The 17,101-nt window shown below is 45.3% G+C and overlaps 2 protein-coding genes across 5 annotated transcripts in view; both read right to left on the bottom strand.

Moving 5' to 3' along the window:
* The window catches only part of RIF1 (replication timing regulatory factor 1), a 30,702-nt gene extending 29,883 nt beyond the window's left edge, over positions 1-819 (bottom strand). For both annotated transcript variants that reach the window (XM_088168412.1, XM_088168413.1), the window contains exon 1: positions 607-819. In XM_088168412.1, coding sequence (XP_088024538.1) covers positions 607-752 — 146 coding nt within the window. In that variant the 5' untranslated portion in view covers positions 753-819. The remainder of the gene's footprint in view (positions 1-606) is intronic.
* Positions 820-2,306: 1,487 nt separating this feature from the next.
* TNFAIP6 (TNF alpha induced protein 6) lies at positions 2,307-16,158 on the bottom strand. 3 transcript variants are annotated; one of them, XM_088168421.1, is made up of 7 exons: positions 15,844-16,158; positions 10,563-10,700; positions 9,136-9,297; positions 4,988-5,216; positions 3,978-4,018; positions 3,452-3,507; positions 2,307-3,239 (listed from the first exon to the last, which is right to left on the bottom strand). In XM_088168421.1, the coding sequence occupies exons 1-7, from the start codon at positions 15,935-15,937 to the stop codon at positions 3,144-3,146; spliced, it is 816 nt and encodes a 271-aa protein (XP_088024547.1). In that variant the 5' UTR covers positions 15,938-16,158; the 3' UTR covers positions 2,307-3,143. The 3 variants fall into 3 exon arrangements, with proteins under 3 accessions (XP_088024547.1, XP_014747130.1, XP_088024548.1); XM_014891644.2 differs by lacking the exon at positions 3,452-3,507 and having other exon boundaries at positions 2,307-3,295; XM_088168422.1 differs by lacking the exons at positions 2,307-3,239; positions 3,452-3,507 and adding an exon at positions 3,589-3,701.
* Positions 16,159-17,101: the final 943 nt, after the last annotated feature.

Here is a 17,101-nt window from a genome sequence, read left to right as displayed (position 1 = left end):
AACCTGTTGCTGCTCCATACTTACATGAGGACGTTTGTTTTGCTGTTAGTTTTTTTCTAAAAACCTGTAAAATCTGAGTAGCTACAGTTTTATAAGTCACTGCAGAACTGAAGGGAGACACAGAGAGAGAGATCGTGCCTTTGCACGTGAAAAAAAGAGGAAAGATGCACGTAAAGAAAAGCACAACCTCGTGGGGAAGAAGCACCTTCCAGAAAGAAACGCAATTAAAACACGGCAAGGTCGCTCCAAAACCCGAGCAAAAACTTCACCCTTCCAATCACAAAGCTGCAACGCTTCGTCATTAGAAGTTAATATTTCCCAAGTTTCTTCACCCACCTCTGATGATTCCCCCAAGAGAGCAGGGAGGCTCTGGGATGCGCAGACCTTGGGAAGACGCGCTCCTCTTCCTCCCTCCCTCCTCTTCCTCTCCTTCCTTCTCTGACTCCTCCTTCCCTTCCCTCCCCCAGCCCCGCATGTCCCCTACGGCCACGCCGTCCCCAGCATTGCCTCCCTTCTCCCAGCCAGGCTCCGATCGCCCATTCCCGGCCCGAGCCCTCAGGCCGCCCCGCTCCCCTCCGCCAGCGTGCGCGTCCCCCCCGCGCTCACCTGACGATGGTGAGGTGCGCGTCCGTCAGCTCTCCCGGCGGCGCCGCGGGGTCCTCCAAGGTGCGGAGCAGCGGGGCGAGGCTGGAGCCGGCGGCAGGATCGAGCTCGGCAGCGGCGGGATCGGGATCGGGGCCGGGAGCGCTCATGGCGGCGCCGCCGCCGCCTCCCCCCAGCGCGGCCGCCCCTCAGCCCCGCACGCCTCCCGCGCTAAGATGGCGGCGCGCGCGGGCCCGGCGGCGCGCGGGCCTCGGCCAATGGGAGCGCGGCGCGGAGATTCCCGCGCCCCCGCGGAGGCCCCGCCCCTCGACGTTGATTGGTGGAGGAGCGGCGGGAAGGGCGGGGCAGCGCAGAGGGGGCGGGGCCGGCGCTGAGGGTGCTGTGGGCGCTGGGTCCGAGCCGGCCCGCAAATCCCGGGGTCAGGGAATAGCGGCGGAAAAGGAAGGATTATCCATGTCCGGATCCTGGCCCTGCCCAACCATCCCTCCCTGTGCCCCCCTGAGAGCGCTGTCCCATCTTTCCTGGAGCTCCGGCAGCTCTGAGGCCGTGGCGAGCCTGGTCAGTGCCAGACCACCCTCTGCTGGAAGAACCTTTCCCTCATTTCCGACCTCAACATGGCCTGACACAGCTCCAGGCCTTCCCTGGCTCCCAGACAGCAGCGATCGCAGCTGCCCTTCAGGAGGAAGCTCACATGAGGTCACATCCCTAATTAATGACTGGAAATGAGCCTCCAGCTCCATACGAACAAGGAATTCCATAGGAACAAGGAATTCCATAGGAACAGGGATTCCATAGGAGCAGGAATTCCGTAGGAACAGGGATTCCATAGGGATTCCCCGAGCCCTCAGTATGGGATGTCCCAGCAGCGGTGAAATTGGAAATCCCGACCCTGGCAGCAAATCCAAAAGGTTGGAAAACTTTTTGGATGGAGCCAGGCCATGGCTGAGTTTTTCTCTGTCACCTCCAGGGCTTCCCTGTGCCAGCAGGAATTCCTGTCCTGGGGAGGATATTTTCCCAAAAAAATATCCCATAGGGACTCCCAAGTATTCCCTGGTTCTCATCCATATCAATCCAAGATCTGCCGCTTCCCAGTTAAGGAAACAACAACAAAACCCCGCCCCGAGGTGATAAATAAAATATTAACATTCCCCTCATGCTTTTCCTTATTATCTTCCTTCCTTATTCTCTTCAAGCGCTGTTGGTGATCTTGGAAAAAAAAAATGAGAATGTTGTTGTACAACAGGCACTGTGAACACAAGGTGGCAGGATTAAAAAGCGCATTTTAGGCACAGTTACATCCCATAAATGTGGTGATATAAAATTTGTTTTGTCGAGTATAAATAAAGTGTTGGAAATAACCAGGAGAGGAGCTGCTTGTTCTCCAAGACAGCCAGAAACCAGGATTGTATTCCCAGTGAAATTACAATAAAAGCTCAGAAATGAAATAAATTTAAACAATGGGAGAATTAGACGAAATAAAGCAAAAATGGGGCTGATTACACGTGTGCAAAACCATTCATGATGAGGAGTACAAATACTCCAAACAAAATTATATTCACAGGAGAAATTCTTAGTGGGCTTTAGAGTTCAGCAGATCTCAAGAAAACACTCAGAAACAAACTTGAAACTTCTTTACTCCTTTAAATAAACACAATATGTCAAAGTCTGCAACGAGAAACAAAAAGAAATCACTGCAAGCTCGGTGTGATTAGAACAGAGGTAGCTTTAATGCTGCTTCAGGTAAAAACAAATGCAGAAGGATTTCAGTTCCTTCTTAATTTAATTTTCAGCAATTTAAGCCAAAAGGTTTTTTTTAAACCCGTGTAAACAACGCCCAACACCTCCGTGGTGTTGGTGAGAAGTTCCTCCTGCTGCTGCTTCATCACTTTTATTCTCATTACAAAGTCATTCCTTGAATTTTTTACTCAGTGAAAGGATTTCAACAGCCCTTTGGATGAGGAAAAACTGAATCCATCTGATTCCTGATCGATCTGATAATGAAATTAAAGTGTGGATCCAACTTTTGATCCTCTGCTGCTTCCCAATCCTCACCTGCCTGGCTGCCAGGCCATCCACAAGATGCATTTTTGTGTCTTAAAAATAAACTTACACTGAAGGCCCTTAAGAGTTCAAATAACAAAATAATGTTAAATATTATTTCAGAAAATAACAATAATGTGTAGAGAACAGGGTGGGGAAAAGCAACAATCTAAAAAATAAATATGTGGAAATCAAGGGAAATAAGGAGAGAAGAGAGAAGGTTAAAAATGGTCCTAACAGTCACACAAAAATTTGTTCAAGTGGTGCAAGAAATGAGGAGAAGGAGCAGTTTATATAGAAAAATAATTTTTAAGTCTTTGGTAGCAATGAATCCTTCAGATTTTTACAGTACTTACATTCTAAAAACAGTTTTCTGTGACCCACCTAAGCATATTTTATAATTTATTCCCTAGTGTCGTTTATTAACAACATGGAAAAGCCAAAGAGGAGAAACTCCCATGGAAGAAATCTCTTGTGAGTTCGGTGGAAAACTTCTGTGCTCACATAATGCCGAATTTTCCAGGTAAAAAGTTGTTTTTCCCTGGGGATGTGGCATTGCTGCCCGTGGCAGTGTCCAGGGTGGTGTATCTGATCTGAAACCCTCCTGCTGTCACTGAGGCGTCCGACAGGAATTTCAGTGTCATCACATTGCCTGTGCCAGGAAAAGGGACTGGGGTTAATGCCACAAAATGGGAAATTTCACACATTTTTTTGATTCTTAATTTGTTTTTTTTCAGATTTTTTTTTCAGATGTATTTTTGGGGGTTAAGGGTTTTTTTTTAGATTTTTTTTTTTTGTATCTGATCTGGAAGCCTCCTGCTGTCACCGAGGCGTCCGACAGGAATTTCAGTGTCATCACATTCCCTGTGCCAGGAAAGGGGGAATGGGTTAATGCCACAAAATGGGAAATTTCACACATTTTGGATTCTTAATTTTTTTTTTCAGATGTATTTTTGGGGGTTAAGGGGTTTTTTTTAGATTTTTTTTTTTGTATCTGATCTGAAACCCTCCTGCTGTCACCGAGGCGTCCGACAGGAATTTCAGTGTCATCACATTGCCTGTGCCAGGAAAAGGGGAATGGGTTAATGCCACAAAATGGGAAATTTCACACATTTTGGATTCTTAATTTTTTTTTCAGATGTATTTTTGGGGGTTTTAAGGTTTTTTTTCAGGTGTATTTTCCTGAGTTTTAAGGGTTTTTTCCAGATACATTTTTTGGAGGTTGAAGTTTTTTTTTTTTCAGGGAACACTTCCCTCTAATTAGGCTGATTTACATTTATTTAGAAGTCATTAATTGGCTTTTTGATTTCCCACGAAGAGTGCAAATAAATTACCTGTGCTAATGATGTCATCTGGCAACTCATCTCCACAAAACCTGGAAAAAATGGAATTGTGGTGATGAAAAGAAATGGGAATTATGGCACAGCCCTGCTCCATGGAGCTATATTATATATTATATATTATATTCTGTATTCTGTATTTTGTATTCTGTATTCTGTATTCTATATTCTATATCATATATGATATGATATGATATATATGATATGCATTATACATTATATATTATACATTATGTATTATATTATATATTGTAAAATAATATATTCTATATTCTGTATTCTATATTCTAATAAATAGATTATGTTAGGTATTATATATTATTCTATATTCTATATTCTATATTCTATATTCTATGATATGATTATTATAATATAGAATAATATATAATACATAACTTAAGCTAATTATAATATTATATATATATGTATTTGTAACATTAATATATAATATAAAATTATGTTGCATATTATAATAAATATATAATATTATATATTATAGATTATAGATTATAATAAATGTATTATAGTCTATATTCTATATTCTATGATATGATTATGATATATTATATATAATATATTATATATATAATATATCATATATAATACATAATATATCATGTATAATGTATAATATATAATGTATAATATATAATTGTATATGTTATAATAAATATATATTCTATTATATATTATATAATACATGTATTATATTCTATATTCTATATTCTATATTCTATATTTTATTATTATGATTATGATATATATTATCTATATTATATTCCATATCGCATATCCCATATCAAATGTTACATATCGCATGGTGCATGGTATTTGATATTTGGTATCTATTATTACATCCTTTTTATCTCTCCCATTTTCCATCTTACATTTGACGCTCCATGCCATGTATCAATCAACATTCCCGTCTATCGTTTCAGTCACCATTCTCCCGGCGGGGCGGGGTGACAGTTGCCCTGTGGCTGTGTGCCTGCCCTTCCCCGTACCTGCCCACAAAGCCGTTGATGTCGTCGTAGCTGTCGTAGACCTCCAGGAAATCGGCCAGGCACGCCGTGTCCTCCTCCACATCGAACTCCAGGAACTGCAGCCGGATCCTGTGGCCGTACCTCACCCGGATGTGCCAGTAACAAATCTGCTCGTTCTCGTACTCGTTGGGGTACCCCGGAGACTTGAACACGTGCTTGGAGTCTGTGAACACCCCGCCACACTCCTTCCCTGCAAACAGACACCAACCAGCAGAGTTCTCATTTTATTGTCATTGAATCAGGCACCTTCACCTGGCGGTCTGGAGGGAATCCCACAGCAACACAAATGTGGGGAATGAATTCCCAAAAACGGGTTTTTTATCTACAAAGTGTCCACCCAGTTGATTACAGTTGTTTTGTGTTAATGTGTGTCTACTTAGTCTACTATAATTGTTATGTTTGTATTGACTGTTTGTTGTTAATGTTGTAGATCTTTGTAACTTGTTAATATTCCTGGTTATCCCTTACCCTGTCCCATTAGTTGACCATCATTGTTGATGTTTGACTATTTGTTGTTAATGTTCTATGTCTTTGTAAATTGTTAATACTCCTGGTTGTTGTTTTTAATGTTGTGTGTCTTTGTAAATTGTTAATACTCCTGGTTGTCCCTTACCCTGTCCCAGTAGTTGACCATAATTTTTGATGTTTTTGTTAACTATTTGTTGTTAATGTTGTCTTTGTAAATTGTTCATATTCCTGGGTGTTGTTAATGTTGTAAATTGTTAACATTCCTGGTTTTCTGTCCCTTGCCCTGTCCCAGCACTCTCTCACACCGATGTCCATCTCCATTAACCCTCCCAGAATGGCCCCAGCAAACAGGAGAACAGCAAGTGCTCATGGGACACAACTTGGTAACAAAACCCCCTAAAAACAACGAGCAAATATAACATCTGAGACTAAAAATGGTACTGCCAGGTAGGGAACAGAGTAGAAAACAGGAAACCACCAACCAGGGGATTTTTTTTGCCTTATCACCATGACCCAACAGCACCCAGTCAACAGGACACTCTGAGACAAAGAGCCAGCCAATATTTTCTGAGGATTCCCATGAGGATGGAAGCCCCAGCTCTGCTGAGAGACAAAGCTGTGCATTATTTCCTCCTCCTCCTCCTCCTCCTCCTCCTCCTCCTCCTCCTCCTCCTCCTCCTCCTTGACAGTTGTTCCCAGCTTTTGGAAGGAGATATTTAGGAAGCAAGAGGTGTCATCCAAACCTCGGTGAGTTCACAGGAAAAGAAATTCACAGGAAAATTCACTTTCATTGCCTTCAGTGGGTTTGAGGTCAGAGCTGTGCTTTGTGTAAAAGGCAGTTGGGATTTCTGCCTCTCTCAAGCTTTACAGCTGTGCTTGCAAGTCACACTGACACTCAGGTTCATCCTTTCTTCTTCAAAAACCTCTTGCAAGCGTGTTTTTACAAAAACCAGCTGGTGATCACATACCTGGGGTTGTACTCCTGCTGTTCCTGCTGCTTTGTGTTCCCTTGGGGATAAAAACACTCCTGGTTTGATCCAGGGGCCATTTGGACATTGAAAGTTCCCTGAGATTGGAGCTGGGCTGACCAAACTGGGAATTCCTGCCTGAATGCAGGATTTCTCCCAGTTTAGAGAGCTGGGAATGTTCGCTTGGAGAAGCTCCAGGAATACCTTGGAGCCCTTTCCAGGGCCTGAAGGGGCTCCAGGAGAGCTGGAGAGGGATTTGGGGGACAAGGGATGGAGGGACAGGACACAGGGAATGGCTCCCACTGCCAGAATATTGGGAATTGGGAATTCCTGGCTGGGCTGGAATTCCCAGAGAAGCTGTGGCTGTCTCTGGATCCCTGGAAGTGTCCAAGGCCAGGCTGGAGCAGCCTGGGATGGTGGCAGTGTCCCTGCCATGGCAAGGGTGGCACTGGATGGGCTTTTAGATCCCTTCCAACCCAACCCAGTCCACAATTCCATCATTCCACAATCACTGCTGGGTGGGATGAACACTTCAAACACCCAAAGAGTTCCACGAGTTCCTCTTGCCATTTTTGTCCTCCTGCAGCAGAGCACGGGCTCAGCTCTGTCTGAGATTTGTCTCTGTTCACCAAGGCTGCTCCTGTCCCACCTGCACACAGCCCTGCCAGGCTGCACAGACCATGAGCACAAATCCCCTCGGTGCTGGACACTCCTGGCTGTGCAGTTCTGGTAATTCAGACCATGAACACAAATCCTTTCAGTGCTGAACACTCCTGGCTGTGCAGTTTTGGCAATTCAGACCATGAACACAAATCCCCTCGGTGCTGGACACTCCTGGCTGTGCAGTTTTGGCAATTCAGACCATGAACACAAATCCCCTCGGTGCTGGACACTCCTGGCTGTGCAGTTCTGGTAATTCAGAGCATGAGCACAAATCCCTTCATTGCTGAACACTCCTGGCTGTGCAGTTCTGGTAATTCAGACCATGAACACAAATCCCCTCGGTGCTGGACACTCCTGGCTGTGCAGTTTTGGCAATTCAGACCATGAACACAAATCCCTTCAGTGCTGAACACTCCTGGCTGTGCAGTTTTGGCAATTCAGACCATGAACACAAATCCCCTCGGTGCTGAACACTCCTGGCTGTGCAGTTCTGGTAATTCAGAGCATGAACACAAATCCCTTCAGTGCTGAACACTCCCGTCTCTGCAGTTTTGGCAGCTCTGATTTCCTTTTTCCTTTTTTGCTCTGGCCAAACTGGACAGCAACTCCCCAAGGCTCAGAGGAGAGGCTGACAAAGGACATGGTCCCATGCAGAAATTCCAAGAGCAGGAATCTCTCTGCAGCTCCCTTTGTGTGCAGAACATCTGGGAACAGCCCCCACCCCACGGAGTTATTTGATGAACATAAACAAACCCCAGCCCTGGGAGCACAAACAAAATGTGCACAGCTGTGCAGACGTCATGGCCCAGGCTGAGTCTGGCTCAGAGAGAGAGAAGAATACAGGGATTCGTTAAAAGCCTTTCAAGAAATTAAAGAATTAAAGCCTTTCGAGAAATTAAAATATATTAAGCCATACAGACGTGAAGAAGTGTAAGTTTTAGTGTTAACTAAGTAGGAATAAACTTGAAGTGCCTTAAGAGACTAAAAAGCCCTAAAACCTAGTTTAAAGTTCAGTAATTTAGCTCCAGACATAATGAAAACATAGCAGACCATTGCTGGCATTTCTAGATAAAACAGAACCATTTACATGAATAAATTAAATTATTGGTGTAAATTATGTGTGAAGACTGACACTACTTCAGTACTTTAGAATTGAGCTCTGGTAGTTGGAGGAAGAATGTTTTAGAGTCGTGTTTTTAGCTGATTGGATGATTTATTAATAAAATCCCCCTGTATTAGAGTAAGAAAAAAAAAGAAGAAAGAAAAAGAAGAAAAAAGAGAAATATTGAAAGAAAAGGTGGGAGAGCTGCTGCTTCTGCTCAGGGCTCCATGCCAGAAAGTTTTTAGTTTTTAGCTTTTAGCACAGACTTTAATACTCTGAACTCTTTGCCTTTGAGGCTGATGGATTCCTGCAATAAATAACTTTACAACTGCTCTTGTCTCTTTGAAGCCCCAGACCCATGAAAATCTCGACAGGGACGTGTCTCTGCTGAGGTTCCTGTCAGTGGTGTTGGAGCTCTGATCTGCTCTGAAAATTCACTTTCCCTCATTTAATTACACACAAAGCACTGCTGGGAGCTGGGGGGAGTTTTACAGAATCACAGAATTACAGGATGGAAAGGGACATTAAAACTCATCCCTTGCCATGGGCAGGGACATTTTCCACTGTCCCAGGCTGCTCCAAGCCCCATCCAGCCTGGCTTTGGACACTCCCAGGGATCCATCCAGCTTCCTGCCCATCCTCACAGGGAGCAGTTCCTCCTTAGCACAAGCTCCTAAAAATGCCAGTCCCAGCCAGGGCATTGATTTTCAGAGCTGTTCTATGTTAGACACAGAAACAGAAGGGTTAACACGAAATTTAACCTGTTACAGGCAGAATAGCTCAGATTATACTCTTGATTTTATTCAGATAAATGGTGGGCTAAATGCAGAAGTGGACAAAAGAGGATAAAAGAGGATAAAAGGGGATAAAAGAGGAGAAAAGAGAGCAGCCCCCGTGGTTGTGCTCACCGTTGGGGTTGTAGCAGTAGGCGTCCCACCTCTCGCTCCTGTTGAGGCGAATTCCATAATCAACAATTCCAGTCTTGCCAAAGCCACAGTTGGCTCCAGCTTTTACTATGGGATAACCAACCCTGCCCTTTGCCATCCAGCCAGCAGCACACACGTGGAAACCTGCAGCAGAGGGAAAATGAGACGTGGATCTGATCAATCCTGAGCTTCTCTTATGTCACAAAGTCTGGCTCAAGCTGGTGGCTCGACGTGTAAGTGGCCTGATAGAAACTGAGCTACACAGGAGAACAGGAGGTTGAGAAGCTAATTTTAAATACAGAGGAGAAAAGTGAATTGTGTTCTCCACAGTGTGATTCATCTGAAACACCAAATCAAATGCAGATGGACAGCACAGCTCTCTGGGCAGTCAGTTTGAAGTGCTCTACCAGCACTTGTAATCAAATTATCCAGTGGATGAGTTTTCCAAGGGTGTTCTCTGCTTCCCTTTTGAAGCCACACAAATTTACTCAATCCCATCTCAAGAGTTTTCAGCATTAAGTTCTAAAAATACATAAAATACTACAGACAGCTAAAATCCTCAAGTATTTGCTTAAAACACTTTCAATTTAAATACCTGAAATGCCTCAAGGATTTCTTGCCAAACAAAAAGATCCCGTTAAAGCATTTTGTGGCTGAGAACTTAGCACCAGCAGCCAAAAAATGCAATGTTGCTCACCCTCTGGTAGAGACCCATCCAATGTTTTCATGGAGAGGAACTGGAGCATATTTGTGGCATCTTAGATGCTCAGAAGAAGCAAAAAAATGCCCTTTTCACATGTGCTAGTGCTGGCAGCCAGCTTCTGACTCAACACAGAGTGAAAAAATGTCTGGAGTGGGGGAATATTTTCCATTGTTTTCCCAGTGCTCTGAATGAGTGAAGAACTTTTTGGGAATCAGCTGGAAATACAGGGGACCCCTCAGTTTTCACTCTGAGAGCAGCACTCAGTGTCTCGATGGAAACAAAAGATGCTGAGTGGTTGGAGTGAGTCCAGAGGAGGTCAGGGAGATGCTCCAGGGCTGGAGCCCCTCTGGAGCCAGGCTGGGAGAGCTGGGAATGTTCCCCTGGAGAAGGGAAGGATCCAGGGAGAGCTTCCAGCACATTCCAGGGCCTGAAGGGGCTCCAGGAGAGCTGGAGAGGGACTGGGGACAAGGGATGGAGGGACAGGACACAGGGAATGGCTCCCAGTGCCAGAGGGCAGGGATGGATGGAATATTGGGAATTGGGAATTCCCTGTCAGGGACACCCTGACACTCATCAAGCTCAGTCACCAAACAGGACAAAAATCCAATTTACAAATCTCCGAGCCCCAGAACTCACAACAGATACAACAACACAGCACTGCCCACCCTCTGCGGGAGCCCCGCGAGTGCCCTGGATTTTTCCAGACCTATTTTCCGGGCTGCCTCCAGCTGCTGGTAGGTGGCCAGGTGTCCTCCCTCGTACTCGCACACAGCCTTGGCCTCGGCGTAGGTGAGCCGGTACTTGCCCGAGCGCGCCTCGCGGTGGTACACGCCTGCCGCTCGCTCTGCGGGGACAAACGGCGACAAAGGGCGACAAAGAGCATCAGGGAACAGCTCCCACATGATCCAGCAGCTGCCACAGCTGTGGCACACCTGCAGATCCGCTGCCAGGTGAAGGGGAAATGATCGGGGGTGGCATGGAGGGAGAGTCAGGAAAGATCGTCCCTCCTAAATTGATGGGATGTGTGACACTCAGAGGGATGTGTGTGACACTCAGAGGGATGTGTGACACCTAAAGGGATGTGTGACACCCAAAGGGATGAGTGTGACACCCAGAGGGATGTGTGACACCCCAAGGGATGTGTGTGACACCCCAAGGGATGTGTGACACCCAAAATGATGTGTGTGACACCCAAAATGATGAGTGTGACACCCCAAGGGATGTGTGTGACACCCAAAATGATGAGTGTGACACCTAAAGGGATGTGTGACACCCAAAGGGATGAGTGTGACACCCAGAGGGATGTGTGTGACACCCAGAGGGATGTGTGACACCCCAAGGGATGTGTGACACCCAAAATGATGAGTGTGACACCCCAAGGGACGTGTGTGACACTCAGAGGGATGTGTGTGACACCCAACATGATGTGTGTGACACCCCAAGGGACGTGTGCGAGCCCCAAAGGTAGAATTTGGCGTGGCAGAAGTTCAGAACAGAGCTTGGAGAGTTTATGAACAACAAAAAAATGACCAAAATCTGGGGAGGCTCCCCAGGGATGAGCGCCACGGGAACCACGAGCATCCCCAGCTCTGTGTGTCCTGTCTGACTCCTCTGCACCCTGCCACAGCATCCTGCTGGCCCCAGCTCCTTTGCAAGATGAATCAGAGCTTTGTTTTCAATCTCCAGAGCAGTGAAATCACAGCTACTTGGATAGAGGAGAGGAGAGGGGGAAATGTCAAATAAAAATATCTGAGCGTGTGTCACAAAGGGCAGGACCAGAACAATTGCTGGCTGACATTTCTGCTGCACAGAAAATTCAATTTCTTCGTTATTTTTTTTTTTTTTTTTTTACTTTGCCGTGGCAAGTCCGAGGTAAAACAGCTTTCCAAGGAAACCTAGAAACTGCCAGTGCTGCTGAGAGTTTTATAATCTTTGCATGTTGCACTTGTCTGGTGCCATATGTGTGGAAATCTGTCTCAGCAGCAATCTGCATATCTAATCTGAAGGGGCTTTTTGTTTTAGGTCTCACTTATATTTAGCATAACCTGAGAGGAATGGCTGTTTGCAGCTCTGCCCAGCCAATGTGACTGAGAAAAGATGGAAAGCAGGGAGCATTTTTTTTTTTACAGTAGTTATTTGTGGCATAAAAATAAAGGATGTATTTTCTAGGGACACGCTTGGAGTCAGTGCTTTTGGCTGGGTTAGTTTAAAAAAAAAAAAAAAACTAATGGAATTGTGGTTAGGAATGGTGAGAGCCCTTAATAGACACAGGATGACGTTTGCCAGGATGGTTTTTGGACCTGTAGTCGCTGGCCTTGTGCCCAGAGAAATAAATTATAATGCTGACAACAGTCTCAGGAGAGGGAGAATCTCCTTCTGCAACATCCCTGGGAATATCCCTGGCGTGGATAACAACTCCTCCAGGGAAAAACCTTCCTGAAGGAGCCACTTCCATGAGCCATAACATCCCCCAGCTGGGGGATCATGGCACGGTCTGTTACAAAAACTCCTTTTTAATTAAGAATTTATTCATAAGAAGTATTAGTTTTTCAGGCACTCCGTGGTCTGTCGTGGCTCAGCTGATGAGAAATGGAGAAATCAGCTTCACTGTGTGTGCAGGGATTGGGGATGTTGGGATTGGGAATGCAGGGCTGGTAAATGCATGGATGCCTCAGGAAGCAGCACAGTGCTGTAGCTCAGGGCACAGCCTGGAATCCTCATTATTGATCCCTGCAGGGTCCAGGGAAAGGAGCTGGGAGGGGATTGGAAATCAATTCCTTGAGCTCTCAGAGCTGCCACTAAAAACTCACCATTTTTAGTTTGTTTTTGTTGGTTTTTTTTACCTGGCAATACAATTTTCAGCTCTTATCCCTCTAAAGGTATCTCCCCCCATTTATTGCTGGAATGTCACTATGGACAGGCACCAGATTTTCCAGAATATTGCTGGGAAGATCAGCTCCTCACAGAGTCTGAAACCAACTGCAGCACCACCCTGTGAGGAGCAACCAGCTTTCATCAATTCCATTCCTCTGCACCACGGAAAAACATAAAAAAAACATGGAAAAACAATTTTTTTTTTTGGAAAAACAGACCACACACACGTCCTCCCCCCAGCCCTGAGAGCTGCTGCTGGCTCTGGCTGTCCCAGTTTAATGACACAGCATTCCCTGACAGAAAATCCTCATGAACTGATGGCATCTTGCACTGGCGATTTTTACCCCCCTCCCTCTTAATTTCAGGTGGGGCTGTGCAGGGAGAGAAACTCCTCATCAAACACAGCCCTGGGGCAGAGCAGGGTGAACTCTTCATTTGCATTAAATTTAAATTTACACATTGATGTCTCTGGATACACTTCCCCACACACAAATTCACAATTCACCAATTGCTGTCGATGGGGCTGAGCTCGTGGCCCTGTAAATAAACCTGCAGGAAATGTTGATTTTTTTTTTTTTTTTTTTCCTGGCAACACAGGGCCATGGGTTCCAGGGCTCACAGGCCGTGTTTGCTCCAAGTCCCACTTCCTAAAATGCCTCCTTGGAGCCCGGGGACAGCAGGATCCTGCAAGGACAGTGACCCCCAGCTCACCCCCAGCAGCAGGAGGGGGCAAAACTCAGCCAAGCTCTGCTGCACAAACAAAGCAGAGGGAAATTTGGCTTCATAAAGTACCTGCAATATGCATGAAACCGATGCTGAACGCTAAATCGAGAGGAATATTTCACTTTGAAGCAGAGGGTGGCCACACAGAGCTCCTGGCAGGGGTCTCTGCTGCTCACAGAATTTCACCAAACCCCCCTGACACATGGGATGGGAATGGGAAAGGAACTGGAATTGTGACCAGAGGGCAGCAGCTGTCCTGGAAAACCCCATGGCACTGAGAACCGGCACTGGAAGGAGCCCAGGAGCAAATCTGGGCAAGGCTGTGCCAACCCTCCCCTGCTCAGCTCAGAATAAACCCCTGGGCACAACGAGCTGGGGACAAAAAGGAGCAGCACTCCAATTCCATTGGCACCAGGAACACATTCCCGAGGAGGTGACACAGGCAGCTGCAGGAGAGGCTTTGTGACAAGGAAAAAGGTAAAAGCCAGGAGCAAAATGGAAATTTTCCTCACTTTTGGGTTTGCTTCTTTATCAGAAGAGGAGAAAAGCAAAGCTCAGATGTCACAGTGCGTGCCCAGGTTTGATTCCAGCACAGCGAGGCGGAGATTGGGGTGACTTCTTCTACTGCTCAAGTTATTTTATTTTAAATGCAAAGAAGCATGAAGTGGGTGGCTGCAAATTTGCCAACTTTATCTTCATTTATACACAGAGTCACTGAGTTCCATTGGTAATTCAATTAACTGCACTCTGAGGTTCATTTCAAGAATGTTATTGCTGTACTTACACACGATGGTGCATTTCTCTTTTGGCTTGTTTATTTAGAGAAAGCCATCAGGTTTTTTTCCCCCCTGGTTTATTTTTATTTACTCTCCTGGTACATGCTTAGAGGTGTAGCCAAACAGAATTTTATGATGCATTCCAATTAGCACACAGTTGCTCCATTTTAAAGCATTTCAAAGATTTTTTTTTTTTTTCCTTCCGTTGGACTTCAATTCACGAAACTGCTCAAACGCTCGCTGTTATCCCAAATTTTTGGACGGCAGAGGTGGAGCCTGGAGCTGCCAAGCTGCTCTTTCTTGGAGCTCTCCCCACCTGAGCACCTTCAGGAATTGTGAGCCCCAGCTTTGGGGAAAGGAGGGGAAAGAGAAGTCGTTAAAAACGTGCAGCCGAATGGAAAAGATAATTTCTGTGCCTGGTTTGTGCTCCTGGTGCTTTGCTCTGAGAGGGGCTCAGGAGACACCTGAGCACAGCCAGGGATTCCTAAAAATCCTCAGGGAAATGCACAACCTTCTACAGGGAATGGATTTGGAAATATTTCTCTGGAAAACAAATTGCCTTGATTTTGGCATCCACCACGAGGCTCCGTCCTGAGCGAATTCTCTGTTTTATTGGATAATTATAACGAGCTATAAAAGAACCCTCAGAGCTCTTGAAACCCACTTGAGGTACAAAAAAAAACCCCCATTCCCACAACATTTTTGTGTTGCCCTTTTGAAATCTTCTCTTTGCTGCTAAACGATGAGAACAAACCAATGGCCCAAACATCCCCATTTCTGCATTTGTGCAGAAAGCCAGGAAATATTCTCAACTATTATTTCCAGATCATTTAGTTTCACATGCAGGACCCCAGGCATGGGAAATATGTTCATGCAGAAAGTAATTCATTCCTTTGGCAAATGTTTCTTTTCAGGCTCGTTTTCCCTCAAAACAAAGCCTCTGTTCTTTAATGAACTCAGTTTTCACTTTTGCCTCCTGCTGCAGGAAAAACGCATTCAGATGAAACTTATAATTAACTTTTAAAATAAATAAATAGCTTTTCCTGCGGTTCAGTGAAACTCTACACATGGTATGCTTGTATCAAGGGACAGTCACTCTGCAGGCAAAGTTATTTCAGTAAATTTCAGTGCAGAATTTAACTGGTAAAGCGATTTCAACCAGTTTAAATGCAGATTTTGGCTGATAAAGTTATTTCAGTAAATTTCAGTGCAGAATTTGGCTGGTAAAGCAATTTCAATAAATTTAAGTGCAGAATTTGGCTGGTAAAGAGATTTCAGTAAATTTCAGTTACAGAATTTGGCTGGTAAAGCAATTTCAATAAATTTCAGTGCAGAATTTAACTGGTAAAGCGATTTCAACAAGTTTAAATGCAGATTTTGGCTGATAAAGTTATTTCAGTAAATTTCAGTGCAGAATTTGGCTGGTAAAGCAATTTCAATAAATTTCAGTTGCAGATTTTGGCCGGTAAAGCCATTTCAATAAATTTAAATGCAGATTTTGGCTGGTACCAATGCACAGCTCAGCTTTGTGGTGCTGGGAGCTCATCCTTGCCCCGCTGGACAAACACAGAGCCCGTGCAGCAATGAAGGCATGGCAATGAAATGATCTCTTACCTAACCAGATGGAGTTGTGCAGCACTCCATCCTTGAAGCCCCAGGCTGCAGCCTGGTCCCAGAGCAGGGCAGAGAAGAGGAGCAGTGCAATCATCTCTGGGGCTGGGAATGTTCCCTGCTCTCACACTCCAGGCTGGCTCTGCAGCTGGCTCGATCCTCCTGCAACATCTGGCAGCCAGATCTTAAATAGAGAGCTCAGCTGTGAGGTCAGCAGGGCTGCTCCAATTGTGCTGCTGCTCTTCTTACCCAACTGCTGGGGTGGCTGCAGTGGCCCATGTGACTCACAGCTGGCTCTGCTCCTTCCCAGCCTGGCCAAGAATCCATCCCATCCCATCCCATCCCATCCCATCCCATCCCTGGCTGCTGCACACACACACACACACACACACACACACACACACTGCCCAAGCCGAGCTCTGCTCATTCCTCACTGCCTTCAGAATCCACACAACAAAACCAGGAGCCAGCCTGTGTGCTCAGAGTGCTTCCAGTCACACCACTGACAGCATCCGAGAGGTCCCACACACTCCTCTCATCCTCACTTAAACACTCTCTCCTTCCCACATACTCCCCCTTATCCTCATTTAAATATTCCTCTAAAAGATCCCACACACTCCCCCTCATCCTCGTTTAAACATTCTCTCCTCCAAAAATCCCACACACTCCTCTCATCCTCATTTAAACATTCTCTCCTTCCCACATACTCCCCCTCATCCTCATTTAAATATTCCTCTAAAAGATCCCACACAATCCCCCTCATCCTCGTTTAAACATTTCTCCTTCCCACACACTCCCACTCATCCTCGTTTAAACATTCACCCCCAAAAATCCCACACACTCCTCTCATCCTCATTTAAACATTCTCTCCATAAAAGATCCCACATACTCCCCCTCATCCTCATTTAAACATTCTCTCCTTCCCACACACTCCCCCTCATCCTCATTTAAATATTCTCTACCTAGAAGATCCCACACACTCCCCCTCATCCTCGTTTAAACATTCTCTCCTCCAAAAATCCCACACACTCCTCTCATCCTCTTTTAAACATTCTCCAAGAGATCCCACACACTCCTCCTCATTTAAACATTCTCTCCTTTTATAGAGAGGATAAGGTTTATATAGAAGCGTTTATATATAAACCTTTTATGGGTTTATTTTCATAGTGGATTCACTTTCACAGTGGGTTTATTTTCACAGTGACCTGATCAATGAATGGAAAGAAGTCAGGAGAGAATATTCTGCACTGATTGTTTGAAT

This window comes from Sturnus vulgaris, chromosome 7 (assembly GCF_052056855.1).
Source record: "Sturnus vulgaris isolate bStuVul1 chromosome 7, bStuVul1.hap1, whole genome shotgun sequence".
NCBI classification, from domain to species: Eukaryota; Metazoa; Chordata; class Aves; order Passeriformes; family Sturnidae; genus Sturnus; species Sturnus vulgaris.
This window is presented reverse-complemented; position numbering and strand designations above follow the sequence as displayed.

What these genes read in the sequence shown, in the direction of transcription:
- TNFAIP6 (XM_088168421.1), bottom strand. Translation starts at nt 15,937, where the DNA reads ATGATTGCACTGCTCCTCTTCTCTGCCCTGCTCTGGGACCAGGCTGCA. An exon ending in GGAGGCAGCCCGGAAAATAG is followed by an intron (nt 9,298 to 10,562) that starts GTCTGGAAAAAT and finishes CCTCTGCTGCAG; the next exon opens with GTTTCCACGTGTGTGCTGCT. An exon ending in CTACTGCTACAACCCCAACG is followed by an intron (nt 5,217 to 9,135) that starts GTGAGCACAACC and finishes GTCTGTTTGCAG; the next exon opens with GGAAGGAGTGTGGCGGGGTG.